The sequence below is a fragment of the Gymnoscopelus braueri genome (assembly GCF_963280865.1).
Source record: "Gymnoscopelus braueri genome assembly, chromosome: 7".
Taxonomy (NCBI): Eukaryota; Metazoa; Chordata; class Actinopteri; order Myctophiformes; family Myctophidae; genus Gymnoscopelus; species Gymnoscopelus braueri.
This window is the reverse complement of record NC_137608.1, coordinates 6,498,316-6,515,094: the sequence shown is the minus strand read 5'-3', so window position 1 is coordinate 6,515,094 and position 16,779 is coordinate 6,498,316. Positions and strand designations below refer to the sequence as shown.

Below are 16,779 nucleotides of genomic sequence, written 5' to 3'. Positions count from 1 at the left end.
GAGAGAGATAGATCCCTCTGAACTCCAGCCTCCAGGGCCGTAGGAACAGAGAACGGTGGGAAGGAAGCTTCTCCTGGGATTTGCAGCAACAAAACTTGGGCTTAAAAAAAAGAAAGAAAAAGCTGTACATTCAGACTGTTTGTCAAGAATCAACAGCGGATGTACTTGCTTATCACTTGCTTATACAAGTGCAAGCCTCGGAATGTTGGTGGGTCTCCGCAGAATAGTGCTAGACGACGATTACAATAAAAACTAGAAAAAGTGCTCCTCGGAGCACAGGTCGCCGCCAGGTCAGGTAGGTTATTGTGGCCTCCTGGTGGCGCTATATTAGGCCAATGTGAAAAGGGTGGAATTTCTTTTTAGGTCTTTCACGACAATTGGACACTGCATTCGAGATTTGATGCATTTTGTTCCAAAGATGTGTTTTGCTAAATTAGACCTGCTGGTGGCGCTATAACAGGCCAATGTGAAAATGGTGGCATTTCTTTCTCGGCCTAGTGGGAATATGTGTGCAAAATGTCACTGAAATTGCGTGCTGAGTTCATGATTTGAGGCATTTTGTTCAAAACTAACCAATCCTGCAAACTTTTGAAGCCAATCAGGATGGAAAATGGGAAATCGGACAGATCCGTGTTGATCACATGACTATAGAGATACTGTGTACCGATTTGTGTGATGTTTGAACAAAGTGGTGGAAAAGTAGTAGTATAGTAGTATTAAAAAATTATATTATATTATATTATATATAACAGGCCAATTCAGAACCAGAACCAGTTCTGATTTGGCATTGAGGGAGTGTGTGTGCACAGTTTCACAGCGACCGGGCCAACGGTGCCGGAGATTGCTCACAGACAGAAGGACACACACAGCCTTTCGGCCTTGCGGAGACAAAAAGTAATACAAACAAGTACTGCAATGCATGTACATACACATCCCACTGAGCATTTTTCGGGCTATTAGACGTCTGAAATAGATTTTATACACGTTTTTTAACGGCTAAACCTAGACGTTGAAACAACGTCATTTCAACGGCTATATATAGACGCTTAAAAACAGCTAATCAACGTCTAAGGCTAAGCTAAGCCTAGCCGTTGAAAAAACTTTCAGTTTTAGACCAGTTAGCTGGTTTTAGACGGACGTCTAATAGCCGACTATGGCTCACTGGGATGCGCACAAATCGCACAAAAACAATGTAGGTAGGCAATTTAAGATTAAAAAGAAAATGGATGACTGTAATGTAGTGCTTGGTTCAGACTAGGTGATGTCAAAATGCTGATGCCAAAAAGGTTAGTTTGAGGTTTCCGCCACCGGACAGAGACGTTTTAATACTCTCCATGTCCCGTATAGTAACTCTAAAATGAAACCTTAACATTGTCTCTTTTCCCCCCCCCACATATCACTGCACCTCTCAGCCACAGCAAACTGTGCTGTATAATCTAGCACATCATGCTAGAAGGGCCAAAGTGCTGAGTGCGGGAGAAACCTTTTTTTTTTTTTCTTTTTTTTTGTGCAAACTGGGCTCAGCTTTCCTTCTCAGTTTTCTGCTTACCGTTACATTTTATCTGCATGCAATATTTACTCAGAGACGAAGGCCCTCGCTCGGATGAAAAGACGCTGCCCTCTTTTTATCCCCCCCCAACACCCAACCCTCCACCCTCACCGCACGTTTCTGATATCCCGAGCTTCGTGTTTGATTTCTTGCTTGATGAATATTACTCAGCCGTTGTATGAGAAAGCCCATCCGTAACGTTGTCATGCCAGCAGTGATGAATGGAGGGGGACATGTAAACATGGAGATATGGGATATGTAAATGTCTTGTTCTTTGGCGTGTACTGTGCCGCTTTGCTCCGTCCCCCCAGTCAGCGCTCACATGGGATTCTCCAGGTCTTGGATCTAAGAGAGAGGGGGGGTTGGATGAAAGAGACGCCTCGGGATGCTCTTCTCGTGCGAGCAGCTACGCTATACGGCGGGAATCAACTCCACGACTTGTTGGAGGTCGTTGCTGGAGCTGCAGCGGTGTAAAAAGTACTCACATTGTTTTACTTAAAGGGGTAGTTCACCCCCAAAATAACTTTTTTTCTATTGATTACTGACCATCTGGAGCCTTGAATTCATAGATATTTTTTTGTTTTTGTCACATTCCTAAGCCAATAATTTGATTATAATAAATGTGTCCCCATTGATTCCGGTAGGAGACACAAATGCATTTGTGTCTCCTACCGGAATCAATGGGGCTAAATTTATTATAATCAAATAATAAAGGAAGGAATGCGACAAAAACAAAAAAATATCCATGAATTCAAGGCTCCATGGGGTGAGTAATCAATAGAAAAAAAGTTATTTGGGGGGTGAACTACCCCTTTAAGTATAAGGATCAATACTGCAATGTAGAAATACTCTGTTACAAGTAAAAGTCCGGAATTCAAAATTGACTTGAGTAAAAGTACAAAAGTATAGGTATTGAAATGTACTGAAAGCACTCATTATTCAGAATGTCCCATTTCACAAGTTTTCAAATGTATACAAATCTTTAGAAAAAAATCTGATCTACAAGCTCACAATGTGTCGCACCGCGACACATTTTCAAATGGCCGATATGTATATAGGGCTGAAGTGGTTAATGTATGTTTTGCAGTTATAATCTAAATCTACAAAGTAACTAAAATGTTCAAATAATTGTAAAAGTACAATATTTGCCTTGGGATATAGTGGAGGAGAAGTAAAAGTACTGAAAATTGGAAATACTCCATTAAAGTAAAAAAAAATACCTCAAGTTTTCTTACAGTACAGTTCTTGAGTAAATGTACTTAGTTACTTTACACCACTGTAAAGCTGTCACCATCATGGCATTTTACACAATTAGTATTAAATAAATAATTACATTTACCCAAAGACTAAGACACATTAAGTGCCAACAACAAAAAATTACCTGCTACTGACTACATCTACCATTTAATTACACGTGTGGCGGCCTTCGCCCGGTGCTCGCATAATCAGCATCGTGTTGCTTTGGATGTATCTATTTATTTTCTGTAGGAGAGCAGCATTGTCATTTCTCAGTTGTTGAATTAATCCATTGGTTCTCAAAGTGGGGTCCGGGGACCCCCATGGGTCCTTACTAGCTTGGACATCTGCTATTTTTGAAAAGTCTTGAAAATGTTTGGACAGTTTTGATTAATTTTGCATTTTATTAACACAAATCCTCTCTTCTTGGGGTCCCTGGCACTAGATATTTTCAGATGGGGGTCCGTGGCCAAATACATGTTAATTTTGGGGTCCTTGACATGAAAAAGTTTGAGCAGCACTGCATTAAACAAACAAAAAAACACTCACTGATAACAAACATCATGACATCAAAGTAATATGTTTTTGACGGAGCGTGACATGCTTCGGGGGGGAAATCACATGACTTCCTACTGTCAGTTTCCACCGCTGCTTCCGGCTACCAGCACATCATTAATTACATTTTCTCCAAATACAGACAGTTTCAAATATAACTAAATATCATGAATGACACAGAGCCACAAGCCTGACAGTAACAGAGACGAGTGACTGTTTTTTTTTTTTTTTTTTTTTTTCTGAAGCGGGATTGACGTCAAAACTTCTGTATTCTGTGGCAGCCAGGCAAAACACAACTTGAGGGAGAGGGGAGATAAGGGCTAAACAAAATTCAAGTTAACATTCAAGTTAAAAGCAAATAAAAACAACACAATATACTGTAAGAAATCACAAAGAAACAGTAGTGGAAAGAACACAATCAATAAATAATTAACAAAAACAGAAATGTAAAACCGAACTGCAGGGACCAGTTAAGACAAGCAATAAAGGGGCTAATAGTCTGAAGGACAGCAGAATGTATCTTAGAGAACATCTATTAGTTGTTTATTTTAATGTGTTGCAGTCCTGCTTTGCCAAACCGAGACAGCTGACCAAGACCAGGTCATTTCTCTCCTCTGGGGGATTACAGTTGAATTAAAACTAACAAAATGGCCAAAATTCTATTCCACGTACTTCATTACCGTCCACCTCTGCGTCTGACCTTGGAGGTTGAATTCTTCCGGAGTCCTCTCCCGCTGTGTTTATAAGAGAGGAAAGAGTTGTGACCACGGGAGCTGAGCTCCAGGTGAAAGCTTTCACTGCTGGAGCTAATAGAAGACACACGGGGGTAAATGGCAAAAGAACGGACGGAACCCCATCCTATAAAACACTGTGGTTCGCATGCAGCCTCTTTTTTCTTAGAGACCCCATTCTTACATCTGACACAAGCTGCCCACCCCCCCCCCCCCCCACAGACACGTTCCAGGCTGTTGTGCAATTCAGCCGATACCCACGTTCTCATCCCATTGTTATCACCGTTATCATCCCATAGCTATGGTACCAGTATAGGTCCCTACTGGCCTACCACGAGGCTCTGGTAGGCCGCTAACATTGAATCACCCAAAGGAGTGGCTGATAGAATATGCGACCAGCATGACCCATGATCTTTGATTTGGACGTCACAGGACGTGCACGCCTTCTTGGGTCTGGGGGAAGTTGTGGTTTTCTGTGGTTGTCTCTTGGTTTCCGCGGGTTGTACTGGAAGGGTTAGGGTTAATACCCCTAACCCTAACCCAATTAGCATTGAGTCATAAGCGTGGTTGTCACATCAGTCCTGTTACTTTTCTGACACACCTCGTGCGACGAATAGCAGAAATAGCGGCCGATCTACGTGTGTGTAGATCATGTGAAAAATGTGGGGGTTGGGGGTGTCCACCTAAATTTTGCTAGTTAGACAGCACATTATCTGGGTGCAAAGCTTGGTGCTATATATAGGCACAAAAGGGGAGGTGTTAATGCAGGAGGTATTAAACAGACTGCATCCGTTTTCTGTGGAAAACGTTCTCGGAAAATAGCAGATCTACAAGCTCCAGTCAACCAAGTAAAGAGTTAACTATTCAGTTAATATTCAGTGGTTAAGCCTCTGTCATGGGTGTGTTTTTGGGCACAGCATAAGATAAGACCAATGTCTCCTTATTTATGTTCAAGATATACATCTGTGATATAGATATGTTGACATATCAACTTACCGTAGTAATCGCTCAATCTCAGTTATGTTCTTCTTTATTTAAACCAATTACAGCATGACAGATGCTGTGGTCTGTGTGTCCCATGCATCGCAGTATCAGAGCTCTATGGACATTAACGACCGTTAACTGCTGTCCATTGAGCGGAAACGGATAAAGCAAGTCAGGAGGCAATGGTTTCTTGGCATTCTATACAGGATGAGAGCTATTTGAAGATATGCTGTAATGAAGTGCAGGCGACTACTAATTGAAATACATGCATCTAGTATTTCCCTCCCTCCCTCCCTCTCTCTCCTCACAGCTCATCTCCATGCAGAGAAACAGTAATTTGCCCCAATGCAATATATTGGTAATCTGGGCCAGACCATTAATATTTTTTATATGCTGTATTAACACATTGACTGCCTGGTATTAATGAATTAATTCATCCGCCACCCCCAGGGTTTTTACTAATCTTCCGAGACCCACAGAAAGTTTTTTTTTTTCAAAGAAGATGTAAACAACAGATACCTGGGGGGGTGGGGGGGGTCTCTTCTATCATCCGGAGAAGAAACATTGAAACCGCGATCTTCCGTTCTTTAGTTATCGTCAGTTGAATATAGCTTGTTTTCACCAAAAAATGCGATGCGACGCATTGTGAGCTTGTAGATCTGCTATTTTCAAATGAATAATCAAAATCTACAAAGTAACTAGTAACTAAAGTTTTCAAATAATCGTAGTGGAGTAAAAGTACAATATTTGCCTCTGAGATGTAGTGGAGTGGAAGTAAAAGTACTGAACATTTGAAATACTCCAGTAAAGTAAAAAATACCTCAAAATTGCACTTACAGCAAGTACAGCACTTGAGTAAATGTACTTAGTTACTTTACACCACTGGCAAAGGGTACAACGGGTTTGCATGACTGGAGGGGCGTGCGTTCCCAATGGGCATCGTTCGCAAAGGGCACCAGCCTACAGCAACATTTAAAGTCTGATCAAGGCGTTTTATGTGCTGTGATTCCTGCACCCTTTGTGAATAATGATCACGCAGTTAGTGCCCTGGCAGGCTGAGAAAATGAAGCCGGTATTTGTGTAAAACAAAGTCGACAGACCTCTCCGAAAACACACAGGGCACAACGCAACTACAGGATACGCCATCAGATTTAGCTCATTGCTTTTTACATCGCTCCGGCAGTAATAATCTCTTCAAGCAACGCTGTGACAGCCTTTGGTTGTACCACTAAATTCAACACGCACTAGTTTGCATGGAACTCCGGGTTTGGGGAATTGCTTGAATTGCTGGGTGAAACACGATTTCCATTCATCTTTTTACTCCTTCGTTCCTCCGTGGCGGAGTGAGTGAGTGGAGAAGTGAATCAAATGGAGAGTGAAATACAGACGCGTCTTGTGAGAGGCAGCTGGTCCTCTTTGCCTCCCTGTAACTTCATCTTTCACTCTAACCCATTAAGACCGGGAATGCATCTGTGCCATTTTTTTATTTCTTTGGCTATTAAAACAATTGTAGATACACAAGCTCATAGTGTGGCACCGAGTGCCGCACTATGAGCTTGTAGATCTGCTATTTTTGAAAAATCTTGCAAATCTTTGAATATATTATATATATATACATTTGTAACTAAAATCTTTGCTTCTGGGGGATTCTACAATGTTTTCTAAATCTCTAACAGTTTATTTTTTTTTAAATGTATGTTGCTATAATTAGTGGTTCCCAAAAATGATATGTATTTGGCCGCGGACCCCCATCTCAAAATATTTTGTTCCAGGGACCTCCAGAAGTTGTAACAGAGTTAAAAAAGTTTTTAAAAAAAAACATATTCAAAGATTTGCACAAATGTTCACGATTTAAAAAAAATAGCAGATATACAAGCTCATAGCGCGGTGCCGCGCTATGAGCTTGTAGATCTGATATTTTAGATTAGCCCAAAGTAATATTAAAATGACTCAGATGCGTTCCCGTTCTTAATGGGCTAAGCAGCTAGGGGGGGGGGGTGCATCTGTCATGCAGTCTGCTGGATGCTTGATATGTATAGTGTCGGGTGAAAACAGGAGGGGGGCCTAGTATAGAGCCCATGGGGGATTATACAGTAAAATAATGTTTAATTTAAATAACATAATCGTTGGCTGGTCTTGTAAAAAAAAGTATCATTTTAGTGGCAGAATTCAGCATGTAATCGTTGCTGTCGGGCATAAACCTTGTAACTCCATATTTCAACTTGTTATGTTATTTTTCTTTCTTCATGAGTTAGTGTCCTATACTCCATCATACTACAGTTTCACACAAAAGTAGCAAGAAATCTACAAGCTCACAATGGGTCGCACGAGCGACCCGTTGTGAGCTATAACGGCGTTGGATCCAACACAGGTTATTTTTTTCCATTTCCTGAAAAGTAACCGTTTTGGACGTACATGTATATGGTTTACACGCTGACAGCAACAATGCAATGGAGAGAGCTGTGAAAGGCCTTCATTGTTTGTTTCATGTTCACTGTTTTGCATTTAAAAGGCATACATTATTATACATTATTGGTTTCAAAACCTTTTTGGAGGGGATTTTGTAGCATTCTGCTGAACTGGTGCAATTTTGACCCTCTCTGCTGTTGTCCTCTCTCAGTGCTGTGTTGTAAAACGATGCCGTCAGGGCAGACACCTCATATCACCATAGTTCAACCTTTTATGTTTTTGTGTAAAATGGACACCCTGCTTCATCATTTGGTACCCCCCGCACATTTAGAACAAACATGGGAAAGTTCTCATTCTACTGCTCTGCCGTTTGTATATGAATTGAATACCAAGGCCCTCATTGGAAACAAGTCCGCAAGGACTTTCATGAACGGACCTGTTAGACAAAGTATTTTAAATGTAACTGTGCTGTTTTACATTTTTTGCCTAATAAAATATTCAATCAATCAAAAAGTCAAAATGTGGAATGATGGCAATGTGGTATTTGTTGATGACATGTGTTATTGTGTTAAATGTGTGTAGGTTGATTAATTGAATACATAGGACCACAATGGAAACAAGGACCCAGGACATTGTTGGGTAATCCTTTTAGCCTTAATGTCTTACTGTACCATGTGCTATTAACATTTCTGACTAATGAAGTATTCAGTCAATCAATCAATCATACATACAAGAGTGTCGCACAAAAGTATTGAAAATAGCCGATCTACAAGCTTGTAGATCAGCTTGTAGATCGGCTATTTTCACTATAATATATATATATTTTTTTCAAATAACTATCAAAAAGGAACGGTCTTGGACATACCAGGTTTTCATCTGACAACAATCGAAAACTGCCTATACGAACCCAAACACCCATTTAGGCAGTTCAACTTATTTTACTCCTTTTTCTCTCTCTCTCTCTCTCCATTTATCTGCTCCAGATAAAGCTTACACAGCAGAGCGGTTGGAGTTATTTATCGGGGAAAAAGCCGCCGAAATGCTTCCTGAGTTCATGTGCGTGTGTCAGCACCTGCAGACCACACTGAAACACATCCAAATATACACCTCCATCACGCACATACGCACGCACGCATGACGTACGCACGCACACACACACACACACACACACACACACACACACACACACACACACACACACACACACACACACACACACACACACACACACACACACACACACACACACACACACACACACACACACACAATGTGCATGTTTGTATTACCACATTGGAGGACATTAAAATCTTAGGGTGGCAATTTAATAAATACCATAAATCTGAATTATGCTTAGTTAAATAATGACCCTAAATCTGACCAATTAATGTCTAATGCTAATCCTAACCCCAACCTGTGTCGTTTTCTAATTAAGTCTTAACTTATTTTTTAAACCATAAAACAACTGTGAGGTGTCACATATGTTTGTGAGGACGAGGAAAATGGTCTTCAAGACGACTACTTCTCAATTTCTACTACAATTATGGGTACATTTTGGCCCTCAAAAGTATAGCAATACAACTGTGTGTCACACACACACACACTCATGTGCACGCCCACACACACACGCTCATGCACGCAGGCACGCAGGCACGCACGCACGCACGCACGCACGCACGCACGCACGCACGCACACGCACACGCACACGCACACGCACACGCACACGCACACGCACACACACACACACACACACACACACACAAACAGACACACAAACACAGACAAACACCAAAACATGACTTTCCCAGAAGTGAACGCACCGCCTGTTGAATTGGAAACAGCGTGTGTATCCTCAGGTAGAGAGACAACAGCTGTATCTCAGGTACAGATGCAGTGTAAACACGCAGACCTTTTGGGAGCAGTGAACTCCCCAGCTCCCTGCTGCTCATAGGCAATGCCAGAAGTTTCTCACAAAGAGCGGAACATCTCCAAATATAATGTGGCGCGTTCTGCTGCATGCAAACTTGTGTTGTTTTGCACTGTATCTCTGGCTCCATAACCCCATTACTCACTTCTCGCCAGTGGTGGAAAGTATTAATAAGTAAATGTACTGTACCTAAGTACAATTTTGTGCAGTGGTGTGAAGTCACTAAGTACATTTACTCAAGTACTGTACTTCAGTACAATTTTGAGGTACTTTTACTTTACTGGAGTATTATCAATTGTCTATAGCCTACTTTTACTTCTACTCCACTACATCTCAGAGGCAAATGTTGTACTTTTACTCCACTACAATTATTTGAAGACTTTAGTTACTAGTTACTTTGTAGATATAACATATTACATTATAAAACATACCGCTTTAACCCAAATTTAAACCTAGGCTATTTGAAAATAGACGATCTACAAGCTCACAACGCGTCGCAACGCGACGCGTTGTGAGCTTGTAGATCGGCACACACACATACTGTATACATGTGCACGTGCAAACGGTATGTGTACATGCGCCTGCAGCGATGCAGAAACGCTTCACCATATGGACATGTATCTAGCCGTGACAAGTGTGTGTGTGTGTGTGTGTGTGTGCCAAGTTTTTAATTAATTGCAGTAAAGATGCAGAACCAAACTATTCATCTGCATTTGTTTGTGTGCTTACAGTAGACCTTGGATACGCCCCCAGAGATCCCATGGTTGCCATAGTTACCAGTGTGGGTGGCAACGGCGGGGTGGGGGACTGGGGGGGAGGATGTGTCTCACCTGCTCAGGTTGTCTGTTTCCTGAAGGGAAGCCTTTTAGTTTACAATATTCACTGTCTGAGTGACCTTAAAAATACCGCCGCTGTTGGGCAGAAACCTTGTATCTCCATGTTTCAACTTTTTCTTGTTTTTTCGTAAATGTCTGTCCTGCTTGATCGTACTACAGCGTCACACAAAAGTATCAAGAATAGCAGATCTACAAGCTTGAAACGCGGTGCGAAGCACCCGTTTTGAGCTTTTAGATCTGCTATTTTTTAAAATGTTTTAATTGAAAGTGACAGTGCATAAGCGTGTCTGTGGGTTTTATGAATGTTTAACCAATGGAAAGTATTAAGAAGAGCTTGTCACTAACAACCACACTGGAACCATTGGAATACAGGTGAAAACATAATAATGTTTTACCAATTCCTGAAAATGTACAGTTTTGGACATAAAATACAAAATGCATGGCAGAGCTATGGAGAGGCAAAGCTCTGGCTTCTGCTACGCAAATCAGTGGAAACACATTGAGTTATGTTCACCGCCGGAGGAAAGTGATACTTACATTTGTAAAAATGCCAATATGACTGCAAAAATAATTGTAATGTGACTGCAAAAGAATAAGGATTGCATATAAGCAGGAACATGGCAGCTCCCACGGTTCTCCTTTAACACGCATTTCCTGCTTAAAGCAATCGATCCTTCCTGCAATAGACCAATTATTTGTTTACCAACATTGAGACGGACGCACAGGTGATTGTTTCATGCATTCAATTCCCAACATATTATTTTGGGGTGCGCTGGTTTCAGTTCATTCAACCTCCTCTTGTGTGTTGGCTAGTGAGGAGCGTCCTAGCGAGACATGACAGAATGGGTTTCATTTGGTGCCGGCCTGCGCGCGCATACTGGTTCTTATCAGTGTGACGTCGTCTGTTAAGGGGTCTATTGTACAAGCTTTTAACCATTTCTCAACAACCATGTGACATTCATTTTCGTAGCTTGTTTTAGCGACACCCAGTGGTGTGCTCTAGTTTTTTTCGGAGGGCATACGATAATCGCTCCCTGCGCGTGGTCAATGGATGAAATGGTTGGTAGAGGGCTATGCTTTTTTTCTCCAAATAATTCTGCACGTTATACAACGTATATAGTGTAACACGGTTGAACACACCACTGGCGACACCCCTTGTAGCTCTGTTGTCAGTACAGTGGTTGTCTAAATGGTAGGAATGCTGAAAAAAGGAATACTGCTGGGTCCTATAACACTCGAGGATGTTTTGGAAAGCAACAACACGTCGTCAGAAACGGTATTAACTAGAAAAGTGTGCTCTTCTGAGCGCAGATCCCGAGCACCAGGCCGGGTTTGCCTACCCAGGGCTGTCTTACGACCCCTTATAGCGCCATCATGTGGCCAACTTGAACACTTTAGGGTGGCCTATAGTGGGAACGTGTGTGCAAAGTTTCACGGCAACCGCACGCTGCAAACTTTGGAAGCCCATCATAGCCAATCGGAATGTATCACACATACAAAGATGATGTGCACTGATTTGCATGAGGTTTGGACAAAAAGGTAGCAAAGAAAAGTGTCCGAAAATGTTTGAGAATTGTGTTAGGCAACTAGTTCACATTGGAAGCATCAACACATCTCTTAACCCATTACGACCGGGAAAGAGTATGTGTGTAATTTTTCGATTTCTTTGGCTAGATCTACAAAAAAGATCTTGCAGATCTGCTATTTTACAAAAATCATTCATAATGTTACAAATCTTTGAAAATGGATAGGTTTTAAAGCGGACATTTGTAACTCAAATCTTTGCTTCTGGGGGATTCTACAAATCTCTTCTAAATAGTTTTTTGAAACATGTTGCTATAATCAGTGGTTCTCAAACTTTTTTCATGTCAAGGACCCCCAAAATTATATGTATTTGGCCGTGGACCCCCAACTCAAAATATGTTGTTCTAGGGACCCCCCAGAAGCAAAGATTTGAGTTAAAAATATATATGTATATTCAAAGATTTGCACGAATTGTCACGATTTATCTAAAATAGCAGATCTACAAGCTTATAGCGCGGCACTCGGTGCCGTGCTATGAGCTTGTAGATCTGCTATTTTTGAATAGCCAAAGAAATCTAAAAATGACACCCAGATACGTTCCCGGTATTAATGGTTTAATATTCCACTGCACCGCACATATTAATAATTTGAACGGCATCGCACCAACCCGAATGAAGCGAGGGACTTACCAACACACACACACACACACACACACACACACACACACACACACACACACACACACACACACACACACACACACACACACACGGATGTTTATTTATACCCTTATCCTTCACTCTCTTCTCTTCCTCTCTCTTTCACACTCCGACTACTAAAGAGCTCTTGAACTTGAACCTGTTTTAACGGAGAATAGTCTACTCTTGTGGGTGGTTCTCATCCATTATTTTTGCAGTTTAAAGTGCTGCCGTCACCAGCTAAATGCAAAAATGTGAACAGCATGGAAGTACATAGCACACTAAAAAGGAACTAAAATGATAACATAAAAGAAAAGTCCTGGGGACGTGTTTCCATTGTGACCCTATGTGTTCAATTCATCAACAGAGCATTACATATTATCATAGAGCATAAATATATAAAAACAGGATTGTACAGCAATGGTTCTCAGCATGCATTTTCAGAGCCTCTTTATTTCAATAATCAACCATTCGATTGTGTTCCGGCTTGGATCGAACGATTGAACCCACATACAGTAGTATAATGAAGATATTGTCTCCGCCAAGACATGGTCGAGACAGGGTCATCCGTTCCCCGGGTTCTATGTTCCCCACTAAGGTTAGGGTTAGGTTAGGTCCTATATTCCCCGCTCTCCCTAGGAAAGCGGGGAACATAGGACCCGGGGAACATAGGTACAGTCCCGTCGAGACTATGTTTTGCACCGTGTCTGTGTGTGTGTGTGTGTGTGTGTGTGTGTGTGTGTGTGTCATTAATGAAACAAGTAAATCAGTTGTCATCTTTGAAATAGGCTGTTCTTTTGATCTGTATATGGACATTTGCTTCACATCCAAACTCATGAAATATCAGCCTTTAGTAGAGTGCATCAAGTCACTTGGATATAACTGCCAGTTCATTGTGCTTGTGTTCGGAAGTCTGGGGCATGTCCACAGACTCGTGCTACGTGGACTGCAACTTGGAGGACTGCAGAAGGTCGCTGCAAAAAGACTGGCCAAGTACTGCTCAGTCTCTGCAGTGATCGGCAGCCTCTCTATCTGGAAGAGGCGGTGCTTTGTCTATCCTTGAGTGGACTAACATTTTTTGATATATATTGTTGCCTGGTGTTAAATTATAATCACTGCTCTGCATGCATATTATCCCACTGTGTTTTAAATATATTGCATACAGTGTCTGGCCATGCCTTCGTTTGAAACCCTCTTCAAAAAATGTTTGGATCTTGTATGCTACTGTATCTATGTAGATCCAAATAAAAGTATTCAAATGTGTGTGTGTGTGTGTGTGTGTGTGTGTGTGTGTGTGTGTGTCGCCCCATCTGTCTGTGATCAGCTAATCTCCAGCACTGTTGGCTTGATGGCAGCGAAACTGTGTGCACACACTCCCTGGATGCCAATTCAGAACCTCTGCTCCAAATTTTTCATATGAGACTGTTATAGCGCCACCAGGAGGCCGCTTTTTGTAAAACTATTTTTTTGACAGTACTCCTACAGATTTTATCCAAACATCACGCAAATCGGTACACAGTATCTCTATAGTCATTAAACCAAACGGGTTTGATTTTTCAGATTTCATCCTGATTGGCTAAGAATGGCTTCCAAAGTTTGAAGGAGTGCTCGGTTTTGAACAAAATGCCTCAAATCATGGTGGCGCTATAACAGGCCAATTCGTGTTTTTACATATAACTGCACCGATCTGTGTAAAACTTTGTATGTGCACTCCTTAGAGGTCAAGGAAAAACCTCTGCCCTGCATTTTTCACATCTGCCTTCTATAGCGCCACCAGGAGGCTGACTTATGTAAAACATATTTTTGAATAACTCCTTCAGATTTTATCAAAATTTCACGCAAATCAGTACACATGATCTCTAGTCATGTGATCAAGACGAATCTGTTTGATTTTTCATATTCCATCCTGATTGGCTAAGATTGACATCTAAAGTTTGCAGGAGTGGCCCGTTTCGAACAAAATGCCTCAAATCATGAACGCAGCGTCCGATTGCGGTGACATTTTGCACGCACATTCTTACCACGTTGAGGAACAAATGCCACCCTTTCAACATTGCCCTATCAGCACATATTATCTCGTTAGTCAAGTGATCAAGACGGATCCGTCCGATTTTTCACATTCCAGCCTGATTGGCGAATTGACCTGGGGGAGACCTGTGCTCCGAGGAGCAGTTTTTCTAGTTTGTATCTGTATCACAATGAAGAAGGTTTTAAAAAGAAAACTCTAAAACTGCATGTCATTACATTATTATTATATTTTTTTATATTAATTATGCTATTCGTATACTATCATTAAAATCGTAGTGTTTGCCAATTATTTTGGGGGCCCGCCAAACGGACCCCAGCCCACAGGTTGAAAATATTAGTTTTACAGTATGTTTGATATTCAACGGATTTCATCATCGTGACAGAAAGAAAAAATATATATATATTTTTTTTTTTCTCCTGGGCTTTGTAAATACCAGAAAGGTTTGGCAGTAAATATGCAGATAATTCAATATTATGATTATTTATCCCTCCAATTTCTCCGCTGTAGCGCCAGAGCTGGGCTGACTCCCAACTGAACTGCTTCCAAACTGCATTAGAAATAATAAGTACTAGTATTGTGAGGCTTGGCATTTTTCTGAAGCTTTCAGTAGACGCTCAAATCTTCTTATCGATGCGAGGAGAGAGAGAAAAAAAAGTGGATTTATGGTGGCTCTGTCTTCAGTTCCAACGAGCCACGCACTAATTACCCTGCAGCCTGCGCTGTTTTCACCGCTGTTTTCCAAATCTGTGAGGAGGGAGGGGGAGGAGGAAAGAAAACAGATTTTGGAAGGCTTATGCCCGATTTATACTTCGTCGCGTGGCGGCATCGCGCGCCGAAAACGTCCGATCTACAAGCTCGCAAAGCGTCGCGTCTGCAAGTCTCGCGAGCTTGTACATCTGCGATTTTCCGGCGTGCGACTGCCGGAGAATTAAAACCACAAAGATGTCCCTTTGAATTGGAAATGGGAAAAAATTTCAAGTGTACTGACGGCTCTGTGGTGAGGGGAGAGGAGAGGAGAGGAGAGGAGAGGAGAGGAGAGGAGAGGAGAGGAGAGGAGAGGAGAGGAGAGGAGAGGAGAGGGGAGGGGAGGGGAGGGAAGGGGGGAGGGGAGGTAAATTGTAAATCCCCCTTCGCCCGCGGCTCCCAGTGTCTCTGGGTGCCTAACAGGCTCTTCCACTGCCAGCACAATCCTCTCTGCTGTGTGGAATTATTTACATAATGTGGGGTGTATTTAAACCACTGTTTCCCAAAACAGTGCGTCGGGACCAGGTTTTTTTTGGGGTCCAATAATCAAGAAGGGTTTATTTGTCACTAATCCTACAGGTAAGAAGAGGTGAAATGCAATTTCGCAAGGTCCCCAAACTACTGTCCTAACAACAATGACAATAATAATAAGAAAAACTAAGACATGATTAAAAAGTAGCCTTCTGCACATCAGCTTAACCCATTCAATCCAGGAACAAATCTGTGTCATTTTAGATTTGACCCATAACCATTATTGTATACTTTGGCTATTAAAAATTGCAAGCTCATAGCTCATAATACAAGCTCATAGCTCATAATACAAGCTCATAGCGCGGGACAGAGTGCGTAGCTTGTAGATCGTCTATTTTCAAATAGCCTAGGTATAAAATAGGGCTTAAGTGGTTAATGTATGTTTTATAATGTAATATATGCATATCTGCAAAGTAACTAGTAACTAAAGTTTTCAAATAATTGCGGTGGAGTAAAAGTGATTTGCCTCTGAGATGTAGTGGAGTAGAAGTAAAAGTACAGAAAATGGGAAATACTCCAGTAAAGTAAAAATTCCTCAAAAGTGTACTTAAGTACAGTACTTGAGTAAATGTACTTAGTTACTTTACACCACTGCTATAAGGTGAAGCACACTAATGTTATCCTCACTATGTATCATTACTATGGTATAGCGCCGGCATGGCACTTGTGGGAGGCGGGCTTGACTGCTGGTGTTGACGGGGGCAGCGGCTGCACGGCGCCCCCAGGCTGAACACAGGCCCGGTTAGCTCCCACGCTGTGCCAGCACTGAAGGGCCACGGCTCCTGAGCTCATTACGGGATTATGTTGTGGGCATTCTTTATGTGCTAGTGTTGTTATACATCGCTTGCTGTCGGGTCGAGAAACCTCTTATCTCCATATGTAAAGGTTTCATGACATTCAGATTGACAAAACATTAAAAGTCTTCATCGTGGTCCTTCAAACGTGTATTAACACATGGAGTGCCAGAGGTTTTTTAAAACAGGGTACATCCAGTGCCAGCGTTTCTTACCGTTTACGCCGATCGT

The 16,779-nt window shown here is 41.7% G+C and overlaps 1 protein-coding gene across 1 annotated transcript in view; it reads right to left on the bottom strand.

Annotated features, from left to right (window-relative positions):
• The window catches only part of LOC308088297 (protein O-mannose kinase-like), a gene marked incomplete at both ends in the record, with an annotated part of 33,332 nt that extends 16,786 nt beyond the window's left edge, over positions 1-16,546 (bottom strand). Inside the window, 3 exons of the mRNA XM_080432697.1 lie at positions 4,021-4,146; positions 15,464-15,471; positions 16,419-16,546. Of these exons, the coding sequence (XP_080288823.1) occupies positions 4,021-4,146; positions 15,464-15,471; positions 16,419-16,546 (262 nt within the window). The remainder of the gene's footprint in view (positions 1-4,020; positions 4,147-15,463; positions 15,472-16,418) is intronic.
• Positions 16,547-16,779: the final 233 nt, after the last annotated feature.